At 46.2% G+C, this 18,943-nt stretch overlaps 1 protein-coding gene across 7 annotated transcripts in view; it reads right to left on the minus strand.

Annotated features, from left to right (window-relative positions):
- Positions 1-4,050: 4,050 nt before the first annotated feature.
- The window catches only part of ksr2 (kinase suppressor of ras 2), a 35,685-nt gene continuing 20,792 nt past the window's right edge, over positions 4,051-18,943 (minus strand). For 2 of the 7 annotated variants that reach the window (XM_058069614.1, XM_058069613.1), the window contains 15 exons: positions 18,635-18,704; positions 18,088-18,171; positions 17,911-17,996; positions 17,522-17,542; positions 17,300-17,409; positions 16,164-16,332; positions 16,052-16,093; positions 14,278-14,347; positions 13,392-13,440; positions 11,203-11,564; positions 10,766-10,862; positions 10,562-10,695; positions 10,096-10,230; positions 8,809-8,938; positions 4,051-6,358 (listed from right to left, as the gene is read on the minus strand). In XM_058069614.1, the coding sequence (XP_057925597.1) occupies positions 6,212-6,358; positions 8,809-8,938; positions 10,096-10,230; positions 10,562-10,695; positions 10,766-10,862; positions 11,203-11,564; positions 13,392-13,440; positions 14,278-14,347; positions 16,052-16,093; positions 16,164-16,332; positions 17,300-17,409; positions 17,522-17,542; positions 17,911-17,996; positions 18,088-18,171; positions 18,635-18,704 (1,706 nt within the window). In that variant the 3' untranslated portion in view covers positions 4,051-6,211. Of the gene's footprint in view, positions 6,359-8,808; positions 8,939-10,095; positions 10,231-10,561; positions 10,696-10,765; positions 10,863-11,202; positions 11,565-13,391; positions 13,441-14,277; positions 14,348-16,051; positions 16,094-16,163; positions 16,333-17,299; positions 17,410-17,521; positions 17,543-17,910; positions 17,997-18,087; positions 18,172-18,634; positions 18,705-18,943 lie in introns of those variants that run through there. The other 5 variants (XM_058069615.1, XM_058069610.1, XM_058069611.1 and 2 more) reach the window with 4 other exon arrangements.

An 18,943-nucleotide genomic window follows, 5' to 3' on the forward strand; every position in this document is an offset into this window, starting at 1 on the left:
TGGAAGGTCATTGTCTGGGAACACTGGCGACAGTCTGCCTGCATGGTGCCTGACAGGAAAACACTCGACTTGTTGGAAGATATTCCAGCACAGAACACCGTAGAAGACTATGAGGGAAGAGGAACGTCACTCACTGTTCGCCGCCAAGAAGCCCTTTCTTTCTGGTCAGGACATCCCTGATTTGAAGATGATTGCATACGTCATTGGGAAGGGGGGCGTGGCTTCAGGCATAGAAAAGGCATCTGTGTTTCCAGCTGGTGTGGGCGGAGCCTCACGCTAAAGGCTCCGTCAGGCATTGGAGTGAGAGAGCGTAAGCGTGTCAGCCTGGCAGGATTCATCATGAACTTCACTTCAGATATGCCATCCCTGATTAAAGTGGCTCTTCATTCATGAAATGAAATGAACTATTGTCTTCAAGTTTTAATAGCCTGATTTCCTGACCAGTATATTTATTACATGCTGGGATAAGCTCCAGCATGCGACTGTTTATCATATAATGATGGTCTTTAAAAAAGATTTAATTGCCATTTTTTCAATGATAATGCGGGCTAAGGCTAAAAATGCTACTATGCTAATGTTAGCATGCTAAACCTAGCACGATAGAGCGTGTCTGCCAATGTTGACTTTTTTTAAGTGCTGGACGGAAGCGTGCAAAGAATGTTGGGATATCATGAGTCACGAAGGTTGGTTGGAATGCAGACTTTTTCTCAATGGAGGAGGAGGACACATTTGGAGGAGCCTTCCTGGACTTTCTAATTCAGACAGCCTTCGCGTAGCACGATGACGTTGTGCAGCCTACAAATGCTGTTTTAGGATGCAGACCTCGAATTCAAACACAGCCAATGTTAACATGAATGATAATGGCTAAAAATGCTACTATGCTAACATTAGCATGCTAAACCTAGCATGACAACTCCAAGTGTCTGCTATTGTAAATGGCTAAAAATGTTATTATGCTAATGTTGGCATGCTAAACCTAGCATGACAACTCCAAGTGTCTGCTATCGTAAATGGCTAAAAATGTTACTATATGTTTCTTTGAATTCTACTTCTAGAACTTGTGATCCATTTCATAAAAAGATTCAAATCTATTTAACTTGAATTTGGGCCAAGATATGAATCTGTTTGGGTTTAACTGTATGTGTTGTTAAACCAAGCGTGGATCTGTGGAGGTGTTGGAGCTCACAGGTGGAGCTTGAAGAGATGCCGAGGATGATCTTGCCCCGTGGGCGTCTCGGTTGGAGCCTGGAAGTTGGCAGAGGGAGAGAGGTGGGGTTCATCGGACCGGACGTCATGCAAACACGCAGGCCCGGCCGCCCAGCATTTTCCATCCATTTCAACAATAAAGTATCTTTTCTTTTCTTATGTGTTTTATCTTCTCTGATTATGTCTACTATGTTAGGTAACGATGCTTTGCATGTCTTATTTTCTCTTATGGCTACTATATTGGGTAATAGGAGTGTCAATGGGACTATGGGAGTGTTACTTCATGTCTAGAGGGCTCTAATAATATTAAAAAGAGTACAGTATTTAGAAGGTGGTAAACATGTTTCCTGTGTCTTATCATTTATTATGTCTACTATATTGGGTAATAGGAGTATCACGGTGATTATAGGGGTGTTATGTCAGGTCTAGAGGGCTCTAGTAATGCTAAAAAGAAGATGGTAAACAGGTTTTCCATGCTTAATATGTGTTATTTTTTCTTATGTCTACTATATTGGGTAATAGAAGTATCAAGGTGACTATAGCGGTGTTACTTCATGTCTAGAGGGCTCTAACAATGTTAAAAGATGGTCCACAGGTTTTATGTATTTAAGAAACAAACATAAAATACTGTAACCTACTTTGTAGAACCAATGAAGCCATAAAGGAGGAATTGACCGTAATTCGGATTGGCAACATTGCGTTGTTTTTTGTCCAAACTTCTGGATATATGAACATTTTGTGACATTTGGACGTTTTGCACTGACCTGACAGCGAGGAGACAATAGTTAGCCATCTCCATGAGTGGATGGCGGCCAGCATGCGGCATCGGTGGTGGCGGTTGCACATAAACAGACCAGATGGGCGGGCATACGACCCGCTGGAGGGCGAGCCAGGGTCACCTCCTCTCTCTCGTCCTCGTCATTACGTAAGGTCTTATTTTGGGCGGCTGAGGAGGACTCTGTGCGGCGTTGCTTCCTGCGAGCGTAGCAGCTGTGTCGTCAGTCACGTACAGGTGCGAGCGACGCTGCCGTAGGACGCTTCAGGACATCCCTCTTGTGGGATGTCTTTTTTCCTCCAGCCCAGCGTCTGCCGTCTCTCTCTGGTCGTCCAAGAAGCTGGGAGGAATGAAATAGCTCCACCGGCAAAATGAGCTCCGTGGGTGTCCTGAAAGAAATAAAGATGAGCCCACGGCCCTTGCTGGCGACGTGGCCCAGCCATTGTGTCTCTGCTGAATAGGCTCCAGCATACTGCAATACATCAGCAGAAAATAAAAATACATGCTTTGGCTCGCGTGCTATTGTTGGGAGATTCATCATCTCCGTTTATCTCCATCTCGATTACCCTGGGGTGCCCCCATTTTGACCATCTTGGCGCACAAAAGAGTGAAAAGGGGTCAGAACATGCACTCCTACTCTTCTTTTTCAGACAACTCCACCACATGGTGGCGTTCTTATTAAAGTCGAACGGACTTGGAATTTCTCACATAGCAGAACAAACATACTCTGCTACTTGAGTGTGTTTGGGTGAATCGCCACAAAATTGGAAACGCATCTTCAGGGGAGCGGCAAGCACGGGTGTGTCGAGTTGGTGGTTGAACATATCAAGCAAAACGTCTCAGCAACCAATTTCCCAGAAGCCACTGACTATTTGTCCAATGATTAGAATGTGGCATTCCTTTATAACTTTATTCTGACCTGATAACATCAATGCCAGTGCAATTCCAGCACCATATACGGCTTAGTTTTAGTGTAATGAGTGCACGCATGTGGCATTCCTTTACAACATTTACAGAAGAACGTTGAATTCATATTCATTTTTCAAAAATTAGCTGGGGGGGGGGCATAACCCAAAGGAAAGAAAGACCTGGAGCCCCAACATGGGTCCCAAAGGGGTAGGGTGCAGAGTCAGTGCAGGACGACAGCCACCACGACCAAAAGGACAAGATCATGGGGACAAGTGGCCGAAATTAGTTTTCTCCGTAGGGTGGCAGAGCTCAGATAAGGTGAGAAGCTTGGAGTAGAACCGCTGCTCCTCCACATTGAGCTGGCTCGGCCAGGATGCCTCCCCACAGGGAGGTGGCCAGGAGGCCAGGGAGACGTAAGTCTGGACTTCCCTGCTTCCTGACTCCAAAGTGGTAGAAAATGCATGGATGGAGAGCTCGCTCCTCGGGATATTGAATAATTGAATAGGAAATGTTGCTGATGTTGACCATCAGCGATGGGGGACAGCAGTACACTGATCCGAACTGGAGGTGTTGTGGACCGGCAAAAGGAATACAGCAAGGTCAAGTATTCCCAAACTGAACTGTCACCGAGGGTTTTCCAGTTCGCCTTGACTCCAAACCAAAAAACATTCCCCGTTCAAGGCCAGTCGGGATGGAAATGGAGCTCTGTGCAGGCTTTACGAGAGGCTTAACAGGACCTGATGTTTTGGACACCTCCACGATGAGAGGGCTCGCCCTTGGACAGACCAGGTGTCCAGGGCCCCCCTCCATCCTGGTTCTCCTGATCTCCATAGCTCCTTCACTCCGTACGCCTCCATGTGCCCCATGAGCGCTGTAGGAGAGCGTGCATGAAAGCATGACAAAGGAAGGAGTCACGCCAGCAGTTCTCAGCGGCCTGAGTGCCGATGGAGTATTTCCCACGTGGACACGTGATGAGGATTTAAATATAGTGATGTTGACGTGTGACTCACTGCTGGAGAGCGGAGAAGAAGTTAGTGGAGTGGCAAAAAGGACAGACAGGGAAATGGATGGATAGATGGAAAGAGGAGGACAGCCTCTTCCTCCCGACCACCACCTCCGACGTCCGGCCTCGGTCAGCCAGGCGGAAAAGAACAGAAAACAGCCACAATCTCCCCGAGACCAGCTGGGAGGGAAGCTGGGGGGGAAGCCAGCAGAGCGCGAATGTTTGCAAGCATCGCTTGTCGCCCGCATTTGACGTTATTCTCCCAAGCAACTCTGAATGCGTCTTTTCTCCGACTATTGGGACGTGACTCTCGTCAAATTGCTGATGGTTGTCCATCATGTCTTCTCGTGGTTTCAACCAAAACTTTCTAAGGCCCTAAGTCCTTCTATGGAGAACCACAGACAAGGAGAACCACGGACAAGGAGAACCACGGACAAGGAGAACCACGGACATGGAGAACCACGGACATGGAGAACACCGTCATGGAGAACCACAGACATGAAGAACCACAGAGGACCAAAATAAGAGGAAACCTGGGAAAAAAGCATCCATTTGCCAGAATAAAACAAACATGAAGAAAAAAGTCATTCCTAGCAGGAAAAAGTTTTCAACTTTATGGGATGAAAGTTAGGAGGAAAGACAAGGTCATCAGTAGCATCAAAGAAGGTCATAACAGCACAAGAAACAAAGCAAAACAATTCCTAGAATGGGGAGTTTAGGAAAACTGTGTTGGGAATTTTACAGGAATAAAATCTTACAAAAGGAAATGAACCGAATGGAAGGAAGGAAGGAAGAAATGACTATAATATCTTGGTTTGTTCATTGAAGAATATTTTAGCCATCTTCTGTGTATGTACAGTACTCACTCTACACCTGCAGTACTGTACTGTACACGACAGTACTCACATGTACAGTACTGACTCTACACTGACTTACTGAGTACAGTACACGTGCTGTACATCCTCATTTACTACACTTGATATTTCATTACTACATAAAGTACGCATCACTCAGCATCTCCTTCCTGGTTTCCTTCACTTCCTTCCACAGCAATAAACACCCCTTCAATAAATGTTATTACAGTAAACCGCGGATATATCGGACTCGGATATATCGGAAGTTCGCTCACAACGGACAGATAAAAAAGAACCGATTTTTCTGTAATGCATTTCCAATAAAAATTCATTGCATATATCAGATTTTTTATAACGGATTTCGCCTATTTCGGACAAAATCTCCAGTCCCGTTCCAATGCATTTCCATTAAATTTCCCTCGCATATATCGGATGGCCGCATCGTCCAATAAAGTTAAATTCTCATTACCTTACGTCTCTTTTCATTGCCCAGTCCAGGTACATTGGAAACATAGTCAAGGAAGTGCCTTTTTATAACGGATAAAATCCGATTTACGCATATACCGAATATAAATCCGATATATGCGTAAAACGGACATTTTCCGGTATACGCATATAACGGATTTCGCTTATATCGGACAAAACCAGTGGGAACAATTGAATGCGATATATCCGAGGTTTACTGTATTATTATTATTATTATTACATTATTTCAAAGAAAAATGGCTTAAATCAACATGTCAACAATCTTTGTAAATAAATAGAAATAGAAATGACTTCAATCATGAAGAAAAATAACTTGAATAAACATATACAAATATGAATAAGGTGTAAATAATAATAATAATAATAATAATAATAATAATAATAATAATAATAATAATAATAATAATAATAATAATAATAATAATAATAGAAAAGACCTACATGGACTTGAATAATCAAAGTGTGAAAAGCAATAAAAAGTGTCTGATTGAGGAGAAAGTTGAGATGTTGGGATGTGAAAGGAACTAGTTAGTATTTCTTTGGAACGCCACAGCGGCTCCATGCTGGAAGTCAAGGCACGCCGTGCCGTGCCGTTGCCGTGCTGTTGCCGTGCCATGCTGTTGCTGTGCCGTGCCTGGACCTCCAGCAAGACTCCACACCAAGCTCATGTAAATGAGGAGTTCTACATTTCAAGTGTCTGCTGTTTTTCCTCACGGCTGATGGAGAACAGTCTCCGTGTAAAATCATGAAGCTAGCCACCAGCTAGCTTTTTCACATTCAAGCGGTACGCTATGGTAATGCTAATGCTAATGTGATGACGGAAAGGCATGAAAAGAAAAGTCAACTGTACAACATCTCCATCTGTTCCAAGAAAGAACTCCAGATTGCCAGATTGATTCACGCACCAACACCAGCATGCCCACATTTCATGGTTGTCTTTTTCAAGTCTTCATGTGGTTGGTCTTGGTGGACCTCAACTCATTTCACATACTCAGCTGACTTCCAGAAGTGTCCCGGGTGGGAAAGGCGGCGGTTCCGTTTTGGCAACTTCTCCAGTAAGTCCACCAGCTTGGAGAAGCTGGGACGCTCGTCCTGCTGGAAGGCCCAACACAGCAGCAGAATGTCCTGCAGGCACCCAAACACACCAAATATCTCCTTACTACACCATGGAAAATCTTTTCACCACCATCCATGGAACACTAAGCCTCTTCTCACCACCATCCATGGAACACCAAGCATCTTCTCACCACCATCCATGGAACACCAAGCATCTTCTCACCACCATCCATGGAACACCGAGCATCTTCTCACCACCATCCGTGGAACACCGAGCATCCTCTCACCACCATCCATGGAACACCAAGCATCCTCTCACCACCATCCATGGAACACCAAGCATCCTCTCACCACCATCCATGGAACACCAATCATCCTCTCACCACCATCCATGGAACACCAATCATCTTCTCACCACCATCCATGGAACACCAAGCATCTTCTCACCACCATCCATGGAACACCAAGCATCTTCTCACCACCATCCATGGAACACCAAGCATCCTCTCACCACCATCCATGGAACACCAAGCATCTTCTCACCACCATCCATGGAACACCAAGCATCGTCTCACCACCATCCATCTCACACCAAGCATCGTCTCACCACCATCCATGGAACACCAAGCATTTTCTCATCACCATCCATCTCACACCAAGCATTTTCTCACCACCATCCAGGGAACACCAAGCATCTTCTCACCACCATCCATCTCAACAAGCATCTTCTCACCACCATCCATCTCATCAAGCATCTTCTCACCACCATCCATCTCACACCAAGCATCTTCTCACCACCATCCATCTCACCAAGCATCTTCTCACCACCATCCATGGAACACCAAGCATCTTCTCACCGCCATCCATCTCACACCAAGCATCTTCTCACCATTATCCATCTCACCAAGCATCTTCTCACCACCATCCACGTAACACCAAGCATCTTCACACCACCATCCACCGAACACCTGGCATCTTCTCACCACCATCCATCTCACCAAGCATATTCTCACCACCATCCATGAAACACCAAGCATCTTCACACCACCATCCACCGAACACCTGGCATCTTCTCACCACCATCCATCTCACCAAGCATCTTCTCACCACCATCCACGTAACACCAAGCATCTTCACACCACCATCCACCGAACACCTGGCATCTTCTCACCACCATCCATCTCACCAAGCATCTTCTCACCACCATCCATGGAACACCAAGCAACTTCTCACCACCATCCACCTCACCAAGCATCTTCTCACCAGCATCCATGGAACACCAAGCACATTCTCACCACCATCCACCTCACCAAGCATCTTCTCACCAGCATCCACATGCAGGTGGAGTACACCAAGCGTGTTTCATGTAAGGAGTAGTAATTGATGAGTCCATGATGATTTTATGATGGAATATTAAGAAATCGTGTTGTTTGCTTGGCGCCCATAAAAGGAAGTCATTAAAAAGTCAGAGGGAGATGATTTATGTCTTCATCTAAACCAGGGGTGCTCATTAAGTCGATCGCGATCTACCGGTCGATCACGGAGGTGGTACTGGTCGATCGCTGGTCGATCGCGGCGTGACATTAAAAAAATATCATCCCAGCATCAATGCCGTCACTTGATTGATATACAGGGCAGCCATTCAGATGACAACTGAATGTTGCCCTTCGGGTGACCAATCAAATCAAACAACGTCTCTAAGTGCAGCAGAACTTACGATGTCAGCCTATCATCCATCCCCGTTACTTGATTGACATACAGGACAACCAGTCAGATGACAACTGAATTTTGACTTTTAGGTCACCGCTCATGCGTAAACAACGATGCAAAGTGCTAAGCTAGTCGGCGAATTGCGAGATTTTAAGCCCTCGCTAAAGTTTATGGTCACTAAAATGAGTGAAGGAGCTGGACCAAGTAAAAAGGCAAAAACTGGACCAAGTAAAAAGGCAAAAAACATATCACTTCCATACGGATATGGAATGTTATACGGATATTATGATACGGATATTATCCATGACTCAAACATTTGGAAGTGTGCTTGAGGCTGGCTATCAGCAGCTACTGTCCGGACTATGCATCCCTGGCTGGTTCAATTCAGTTCAAGTCATCAAAGTAAACTCAGGTAATTACAAAAAATGTTAATAGTTAATTATGTGTGTTTTGCAATATTGGCTCATTTGGTTATGTAAGGTACATCAACATACATTGTACGTACAAATAATCCTCAATACATTTGAAAATAAATAGATGTTTTGCATTTTTGTAGTGGGTAGATCATTTTGACTCGGTCATTTTAAAAGTAGCTCGCATGCTGAAAAAGTGTGAGCACCCCTGATCTAAACGTTCATGCAGGTGCTTCACCAGCGTCCCTGCTCATCTACACCACCTTCATGAAACACTTCCCGCCTTCAGACGACCTTCACCCATTTCTTATTTTACAAGACAGAAACAATCACATGATGAAAACTGGATGATGAAAGTGTGACCTTGTGTTCATCTTCATGAACTCATGAACTTACCAGGATCTCCTTGCCCATGCCGCTGTGGGCCAGGTTGGGCTTGACGCCGCTGCCGATCTGCCACACCATCACCTCGGCCGGCTGGCTCTTGTAAGGCCACTCGCGTGTGTGGAGCTCGTACCAGATGGTCCTGGCGGCGAAGCACGGACAAGCTTACAGAGCAGCCTCCATTTCCTCCTCCTTTGCTCCTCAACCTTCTCAGAGGAAGACGCATCTTTAATTAGCCCGTTGACGTTAGCAATGACCCCCCCCAGTGAAAGTCACACCAGAGTGTGCTAAAAATAGGCTGCAGTGATTGCTGATGAATATGTAAGATTGGTCCGGGCACAGGCCTTGCGTGCCAGCACCCCCGCCCGTCCCCCCCGGGGTTCACCCTCGCCAATACCTCTGTAATGGCAGCCCAGGAAGAACATCTCATCAACTTGCAAAAACACCTTCCTGTTTTCCAGGAAGTCATAACAAGCAGGCTTCGCTACAGGTCTTAAAATGAAGGTCTGAATGCTATACTAATGCTAACATATGATATGACAGTAGGGCCTCCACCGCAGAGACTGAAGGGATTTCAAGCTGCAGGTTTCAGCAAGTAGGATAAGCTAGCATGATGTTGGGCGTGTAATGTTAGCACGGTAGTGGCACGCAGCTATGCCAGCTCACCTTGCTAATGTTAGCATGTTGTGACATATGGCGTCCATGACGGAAGACAAGTGTAGCGTTAGTGTGGACAGAGAACGTCATCTCCTGACGCGGCGTCCCGCAGAGGAAGTGGCATGACGACGCTCTACTGCCACCTTGTGGCCGTTTTTATGGCTTAAAAGCGACTCGTCATTGCCTCCTGTTGCCTCTCGTGCAAAAAAACATCAAAATACGTCTGAGCTATTAAACGACTTCAACATGGCTTAGCTTCTTTTTACACTTCAATGAATAATGTCCAAAAGGAAGTGCTAGGTCAGGTATTTTTACTCTTACTCTCATAGAGCTTAGCTTTTTTTTACACTTGACAGTACCGTGGCAACTCAGGAATGGGACTTCAACGTGGATGCTTGATAATATGTTACAGGAATGATGGCAGTAATAATTATTAGTTATTAGTTATAGTTATTAGTATTATGATGTAATTCTCTTACTATTACCTAATAATAGGATGGCATGGCCGCTCACGTGGGCCAGGCTGCCCACGGGGCTGACGACATCACCAAATGGCAGCAAGACTCCCGCCGCGTATACGGCACGCGGGGTCAGCCGTGAACGGCTTGGAATGCCGTGACCCGGGTTGGGAGTGTGACCTACCCGAAGGCAAAGACGTCGGACTGCTTGGAGAAGGGAAGCTTGTCCTCCTCGGTGTCGGGAGAGAGCTGCTGGATGATTTCCGGGGCCAGGTGACACAACCATCCGTTGGGGATCCTCAGCTTGTCCTCCCTGCGGCTGCACAGACGGACACGCGTTATTTAGGACGTATAGCCAAGCCTCTGGTTCTTCTACGTAGAGCTTCAAAAACGGGAGATGGACCCATGTTAAGCAGCAGGCTTTATTTTTACACATGGAGCAAAGCCTGCTTTATCATGTGGTGCCTTCTCTTGAAAGGGACGCTTCTCTCGCTTTTGGTCGCATGGAACTGTTAGCATGTGACGAAAAGGTGACTTTCGGCATCACAGAGGACCTTCAAAGTGGCCTTGAGTTCAGATGGTACGGGTCTACACTGCTTTGAAGGCCTTCACACCAGCTGGACCCGGTCCCGTTTCAACGAGAAGTTCACCTGCCGGCTTGGAGAACGCCAGAGATGGTGAAGAGTCCGAAATCGGTGATGACGACCTTGCCGTTGTCGTAAAAGACATTCTTGGACTTCATGTCCTTGTGTAGGATGCCTTTAGCGTGGAGGTAGCCCATCCCCTGTGGACGCACACGCACAGGCTGAACAAAAGCACCAAACCACCGACATCTTGGTGCTGCTGGACGCTACCTTCACCATCTCTTGGGCAATCTGTCGAGTCTTGTTGACGTCCAGGACCACCTTGGCATCCCTCACCACGGAATAAAGCGTCCTGCCTTTGCACAGACTGGGAGAAGGAATGGCGCGTTTATTCAACAGAAACACCCGTGCATACGTATGGGACGTATGCTAGCCAACGTATGGGACATATGCTAGCCGACGTATGAGACGTATGCTAGCACACGTATGGGACGTATGCTAGCACACGTATGCTAGCATACCTAAACACACGCTAGTTAATTGACCTAATCAACATGGAAGACAACCACACCTATGCCACAAGTCCAGTATAGGACACCTATGCCACAAGTCCAGTATAGGACACCTATGCCACAAGTCCACTATAGGACAACCAGACGTTTGGGGCATCTTCACCTGTGGGACAAGCAGGTGATGGGAGGACGTACCTGGTGATGATGGCCAAGTGTGGGGGGCTCATGCAGGCCCCCATGAAGAGGACCACGTTCTCGTGGCGGGTGTTGCGGTAGGCCATAACCTCACGCTTGAAGGCCTTCAGCTGGTCTTCGTTGTCGCGCTCGATGTCGATGAGGCGGATGGCCACCTCGCCATGCCAGCGGCCGTGGAACACCTTTCCAAAGCGTCCCTTGCCGATCATCTCGCCCATCTCCAGCTGCTCGAAGGGGATGTCCCACTCCTGCAGGAAAATGCTGGTCTGGCTGGCCTTGCGGGGGAAGTTGCGCGCCGACAACAGCGACAGGTTCATCTCCTCAAACTCGTCGCCTGACTCCTCGTCGTTGGCGTCCTCGTTCTGCGGGCGAGAACGATCAAGTCGTGTGGTTTGCTTTACGGTACCTCAGGATCAGATTCCCAATAACAGCAGGCAGACCACTCCTGTCATTTGAGGATCTTTGGCGAGCTCTTTTATACACTAGGTCCTTAAAAACAGCACAGTGCTCCTGTCATATAGAGGATCTTTGACTGGCATTTTGGCAGGAGATTCCTAAACATCCTTATCATATGTGATAAATATGAATATGATATGGGCAGATGTAGAAGGTATAAATATGAATATTATATGGGTAGATGTTGAAGGTAATAAATATGATATGGGTAGATGTTGAAGGTAGTAAATATGAATAAATATGATATGTGCAGATGTTGAAGGTAGTAAATATGAATAAATATGATATGGGTAGATGTTGAAGGTAGTAAATATGAATAAATATGATATGGGCAGATGTAGAAGGTAGTAAATATGAATAAATATGATATGGGCAGATGTAGAAGGTATAAATATGAATATTATATGGGTAGATGTTGAAGGTAGTAAATATGAATAAATATGATATGTGCAGATGTTGAAGGTAGTAAATATGAATAAATATGATATGGGTAGATGTTGAAGGTAGTAAATATGAATAAATATGATATGGGTAGATGTTGAAGGTTTTAAATATGAATAAATATGATATGGGTTGATGTTGAAGGTAATAAATATTAATATGATATGGGCAGATGTTGAAGGTAATAAATATGAATATGATATGGGTAGATGTTGAAGGTAATAAATATGAATGTGATATGGGTAGATGTTGAAGGTAATAAATATGAATATGATATGGGTAGATGTTGAAGGTAGTAAATATGAATATGATATGGGTAGATGTTGAAGTTAATAAATATGAATGATATGGGTAGATGTTGAAGGTAGTAAATATGAATAAATATGATATGGGTAGGCGGCACGGTGGTCTAGGGGTTAGCGCGCAGACCTCACAGCTAGGAGACCAGGGCATCTCTGTGTGGAGTTTGCATGTTCTCCCTGTGCATGTGTGGGTTTTCTCCGGGTACTCCGGTTTTCTCCCACATTCCAAAAACATGCTAGGTTAATTGGCGACTCCAAATTGTCCATAGGTATGAATGTGAGTGTGAATGGTTGTTTGTCTATATGTGCCCTGTGATTGGCTGGCGACCAGTCTAGGGTGTACCCCGCCTTATGCCCGAAGACAGCTGCGATAGGCTCCAGCACCCCCCGCGACCCTCGTGAGAAAAAGCGGTAGAAAATGAATGAATGAATGATATGGGTAGATGTTGAAAGTAATAAATATGAATGATATGGGTAGATGTTGAAGGTAGTAGATATGAATAAATATGATATGGGTAGATGTTGAAGGTAGTAAATATGAATAAATATGATATGGGTAGATGTTGAAGGTAATAAATATGAATATGATATGGGTAGATGTTGAAGGTAATAAATATGAATATGATATGAGCAGATGTTGAAGGTAAGTAAATATGAATATGATATGGGCGGACGTGTAGTGTATTAACTAGGATATTGGTACAAGCATGGAGTAAAGCGATGCAGGTTCTTGTCTGGGTTGCAGCTCGGAGAGCCTCCTGAAGTCCTGCCATCTTTTATGAATCAGAACCAGAAAGTTATGAAAAGGAAGCCAAATATCCCAATCATCCCGCTGGGCTTGAAATGTACAAACGTGGAAGTGTGAATGGAAATGTGAGGCATATGGAAATGATGAAATGCGAGCGTCCATCAGGGTTCCTTGACCTTCTTGAAGCCCCCCCCGATGCTGATCATTTCTATTCATACGTTTACCCAGCAACATCCACTCACGTCAGATGTCGGCTCCACTTCAATTTGAAGTAAAGGATTCCCCTCGTTGCTGCAAGCACAAACAACAAAGATTGTTTATCTTCTCCCTCTCGGCATATAGAGGATCTTTGATGAGACTTTCTACTGTGGGTCCCGTCATGGACCAGCAGGAGAGCGTTCAGTAACATCTTCCCTGCGGCCTTATTCCGGATCATTCACTCCAACTGCTGCAACAGCTCCTCAAAAACAGCACAGTGTCCCTATCATAGAGGATCTTTGACCAGTGTCTTTGCAGTCGCTAAGCACTGCACCATGCTAAGCTAACCTAGCATGGTGTTGCTAGGTGACGTTAGCACTTTAGCTTAAACGGGTCCTCTAAAGCCTGAGCAACAGGAAGCAATCGTTTTAGCACAAAAACATCATGGCTCATGTCATAATGGGATCTATAAAGCGCTAAGCATCATTGAGGCTTCCTGATATTTCAAAAACTAGATGAAGTGAGTCGTTATTTGCTATTGATGAAGTCATTACGAGCCCGGGTCTGTTGCACCCACGGGAGGGAGGGAGGGAGGGAGAGAGGAGAGTGCCTCGTTTCCTGTGACGGATCGGGATCCTAATCCGATTAACATCTGGGTCGAGAGGCATCCCGTCTCCCATCTTTCCCTGCGACCGCTAGCTTCCTCAAAGAACCGCTGGAAATGCGCTTGGCATGTCAAGTGTAGCGTGAAGCAAAGGCCATGCTAACATTAGCCTGCCAGGATTCGTCAAGATGGAGTCGTCGCCCAAATATCTGTGCTCCAGTAAGTTTGGCTTGACCTCTGTGACCGCCCCGACGCCACGGAGACGAGCTCAGAAAGGGAGCGCTAACGAGTCTTTAAAAAGACTTTATTCCTCTTTTGGGACTCACCCGGGCTCCGACAGGACGGGGTGCAGGATGACTTGCGGCGCTCTGCTTTGAGGAACCTCCGGGGTCACGTCTGGGGGGTTTTGGCCAAACATAACAAACAATTAAAAGCACGGTGAAACAGGAAATGGAAAACTGTACAAAATACACTCCTGTTGTTGACGGGGTTTCGACCAATGGCTGTGAGATTTGGTACACCCCTTGCGGGGACTGACAAGCACACACGTGTAAACTTTGAGTAAGGTTGGGTGAAAATCACGGCCGCCATGGTGCAAGACGTCTGTGCAGACGTCATCATAACTGAGTGAACATACGTGGAATGATTGATGCTATCTGTGCGTATGCTAGCATGAATTCCAAGGCATATCAAACACAACCAGAGGGGGCGCCACGTCTCTTCAAGAGCTCATTTGTACTCCGCACTCGTGGACACTCATAGTACTCATACATAGTAATAATAATAATAATAGCTTCTTCCAATGATAACAAGCCCACAATGCCACGTGGTGGAAAATGCTAATCGGGAAAATGCATTAGTTAGACAATTATCACTGAATAGTGGAACAGTTCCACACCACTGCATCGGGAATGACACAAAAACACACTTAGAGTAGAAATGGAGATATAAAGTGGAGAAATGAGGCAGGCAAAGCCACAGGACCCCAGCGTCCCAGCCGAGGACCCCCAGGCCGATGGACTGCATGGAGGCCGGTTGCGTTTATTTGCAGTTATTTGATTTTGGAGTCGTCACGGAGACACTTGTGTGCTTTTCGACAAAATACGGACGCCTGGAATACACACATTCTACAAATACACCATGATATACTGTATATACGTATTTAGCACTTTTCTATTTGAAGAATATTTACATACTGTCGTAGTAATATTTTAGTGAATATCAGTACTATGAATAAGACCATGATGTTCCTTTGAAGGAGCACATTTTGCTGCATGCTTTGGGATAATGGGAGACCAGATCATGGGAGCTTTGCATGGACGTTGCTGTCATCACCGTTTGGCAAACGCCATCAACATGGAGCCTTCTACCGGCGTCTGAACGCCATCTGCTTGGTTCACCGCCGCGTCGGCTAGCCCTTGTGGTCGCCTGGCTCGACGCTCAAAAGACGCGGTAGGAAAAGCACCGAAGCGTCAGCCACTCAGCCTGCAGCCTTTGCAGCTTTTCTTTTCTGTTGCAGGCTTTTCTTTTGGGTTCTATGCTTTTCCTATCAGGCCTGTGCAGCACCTGCGCGCCATGAAAGCATCAAAAAATCCGCCTCTAATTGATGCGATTGATGTAAATGACGCGCACGCCGCATTAGCGCCACTTAGGGCTGCGTGCCGTTTGATTGACGGCAGTCACAGCGGAGCTGTTAAGACGACCCGATGTCGTTTTGAATGACAAATAAGCCATTCTTGTCAATTTCTATGCATAGCTACAGTACATAGAGTATACATATACTTGGGTGTATACAGTATGTGCGTATACACTGGATATACAGTATATGCCAAGTGTACCTGTTGGTTAATGAAATATCATGACATGCTAGCACATGAGCACTACTAGGGGAGCCAGAGCATAGAGTGGAAGGAGCCACCTGCTGTGGCCCAGCAAGGTGTACTGTATTCAGGCACACGCTGCAAGCAGCTACTGTGACGCCACAGAGGTCCCTGGCAAACCTTTTATACTTTTCCAAACACCGCCGCGCCATGGTTTTCTTACCCACCCCCCATCAAAAAGCTAATTATGCTGATGAAGTTCCAATTGAAGGCCCCTTACCTGGAAATATGAACTGCTGTTTGTACTTGAAGTAACTGGACGCTGCGGAGGCACAAAGAGACAATTACAAGACGTGGACATTGTTTATCATCACAACAATCTCTTCTCCCACCTGTCAGATTGAACTGCTTCTGTTGCCGGGCAGACTGCGGGGAGGGGTGCAGCGGCGAGGGGGGCGTGGCGCTGCTGGGCAGGGGAGGGGCCGGAGAGGACGGGGTGGAGGAGGTGGTGGACGACGGATTGCTGCTGGAGTCTGGCTGGTAGGGGACGGAGATGTGGTCCTGAGGAGGAGAGAGAGCTTATTGGTAGCCTCCGCTCCATCTTGGACGCCTGGACTACAGGTAGACATGCTGAGGACAAGCTAGGCGAGCTACATGGACGCGTCACGTCGACTTTAAAGACAATTTCAAGTTCAACAAACAAAGGAGACCATTGAGCCAAACTGGTACTGCTATATATACTGCTAACGTCTTATATTGGGACATATATACTGTATATTGTCCATAGGTATGAATGTGAGTGTGAATGGTTGTTTGTCTATATGTGCCCTGGGATTGGCTGGCCACCAGTCCAGGGTGTACCCCGCCTCTCGCCCTAAGACAGCTGGGATAGGCTCCAGCACCTCCGCGACCCTCATGAGGATAAGCGGTAGTAAATGAATGAATGAACTGTATATCCTAACGTACATCTTATAGTTTAACATATATATACACACACACATATATATATATATATATATATATATACACACACATATATATATAGTATATATATATATTATATATATATATATATACACACACATATATATAGTATATATACTATATATAACATTGTAACACACGTTTGTAGTATATCGTAATGTACGTAATGCATATTGTAACATACGTCTTTTATTGCAACGTATATTGTAACATACATATTTTATTGTATGTACATTGTAACGCACTTTTAGTGTAATATTTTATTGTAACGTATTTTGTAACATACTTTTATTGTATGTATGTATATTGTTAGCATTGTAAACACAGGTGTTTTTTTTCAACGTGATAAAACATGGAGACATAAAACATGTAAAAATATTTTAGGAGATTTTGTAAACACCAGAGACAATTTATTGAAACTTTGTCCCCCTTTTATTTTGTTGAAGGCTTTCCATTGGGTCATCTCAGTCCCAGGTTATTTGCGTTTTATGTCTGGATCACCATGGAAACAGAGCCAAACGGGGCGCTACACACCCAAACTCACCTTGTTGATTCTGTTGGTTTTGGGCAGCGTCTGGCTGACGTGCAGGTCGGCGTACCTGAGCGGGTTGTTGATGTCGCACGGCACCGACTCGGTCCGCACCAGGCGAGCGACTGCAGGAGAAGTCAATAAAGAAGAAGACGTGTGGGTGCTCTCAGGCCGCTAATGAGCTTTGTCTTCACGTCTTTGCACGTACAAAACACAAGCACTCATTGGTCCGCTTACCTGGACTCATCCCTGGGTGGTCTGAGGGGGGGGACAGAGACACATGAATCTCAGGGTGATGACATTCTGCTTTTTATGCATCAATCATGGCGCCGCCTTTCAGCGAGGAGCGCCATGACCTTCCATGGTTAGCGGGAATGCTAGCTGTCTTCTCACCACACCACTTTAAGTTTTGGCCAAAGGCTTGTCGCTTCTCATGCTGCAATACTACTGCAATACTACAACTTCAAAATATTTATTTTTCTTGACCATTTCACCGTACCGCTGCTAATACGTTGCATCTTATTTGTGTATAAGTGTAAAAACAATGAAGTCAATCTTAGCAAAATGCTAATGCTAAATGCCTGCAGGCTTAAACCTAAACTGGAAGGTCAGGATGGATGAATTACCTTTCAGGGACTCTCTGCCGCCTCGTTGGATGATCAGCAAATGGCAGGGCGGGGCTTCTTTGGTGCATTTGTTGTGGCACTTCAGCCTGAATACGCACACACGTAGGGAATGAGATTGGGGTTGGAGCGCACAGACGTGTGTGAGTGTGATCAACGAGGGCGGCGTTGGTGACGTACTTGCAGTTTTTACATTTGAGTCCAAAGAGCATTCCCTTTGCACACACCGTGCAGGTCTGGGACATCCAGTACTTGGTGGAAAACCTGCAGGAAGACCACAGCGACACCTGTGGAGGACCTGTGACCTGTGGGGGGCGGTGCCAGCGCCTGAGCCGGACCGCGTGACCCCTTGAATCTGATGGAATGATCCTCACCTTCCCCCCCAGGACATGTCCCCCCCGGACACGTCTTCCTATTCAACCTGCTGCACCTTCCCCCCCAGGACACGTCTTCCTATTCAACCTGCTGCACCTTCCCCCCTCCCCTCCGGACACGTCTTCCTATTCAACCTGCTGCACCTTCCCCCCCAGGACACGTCTTCCTATTCAACCTGCCGCACCTTCCCCCCCAGGACACGTCTTCTTCCCCCCAGGACACGTCTTCCTATTCAACCTGCCGCACCTTCCCCCCACCGTTTGGAGCGTGCTCAGACGGTGCGGTTGTCTTTTGTGGCTAACGCCCACGGAAGAACCTACATCCCACCCCACGGCCCCACCCGCAGGCCTACCTGTGTTTTATGGAGTTTCCAAGATCTCTTCGGGGGATCTGCGGGGACCAGCGAGGCACTGAGAGGGTGTCTGTGGAGCGGAGACAGAGACGGAGACGTCCTTCAGCCAGGAAATAAACAATCCTTCACATCAGCCTTTCCAATACAGCCTTTTCTATTCTGCCACCAGATGGCGCCACTTTTCCCCAGTAAAAGCATGCAGCAACACTTCCCTCATCTTCCTTTCTACTCTTCACTCAGCCAATCCTGCCGAGACACAGAGACACGGAGACACGGAGACACGGAGACACGGAGACGTCCTGGATGTCT

Source organism: Doryrhamphus excisus, chromosome 4, assembly GCF_030265055.1.
Source record: "Doryrhamphus excisus isolate RoL2022-K1 chromosome 4, RoL_Dexc_1.0, whole genome shotgun sequence".
Classification (NCBI taxonomy): Eukaryota; Metazoa; Chordata; class Actinopteri; order Syngnathiformes; family Syngnathidae; genus Doryrhamphus; species Doryrhamphus excisus.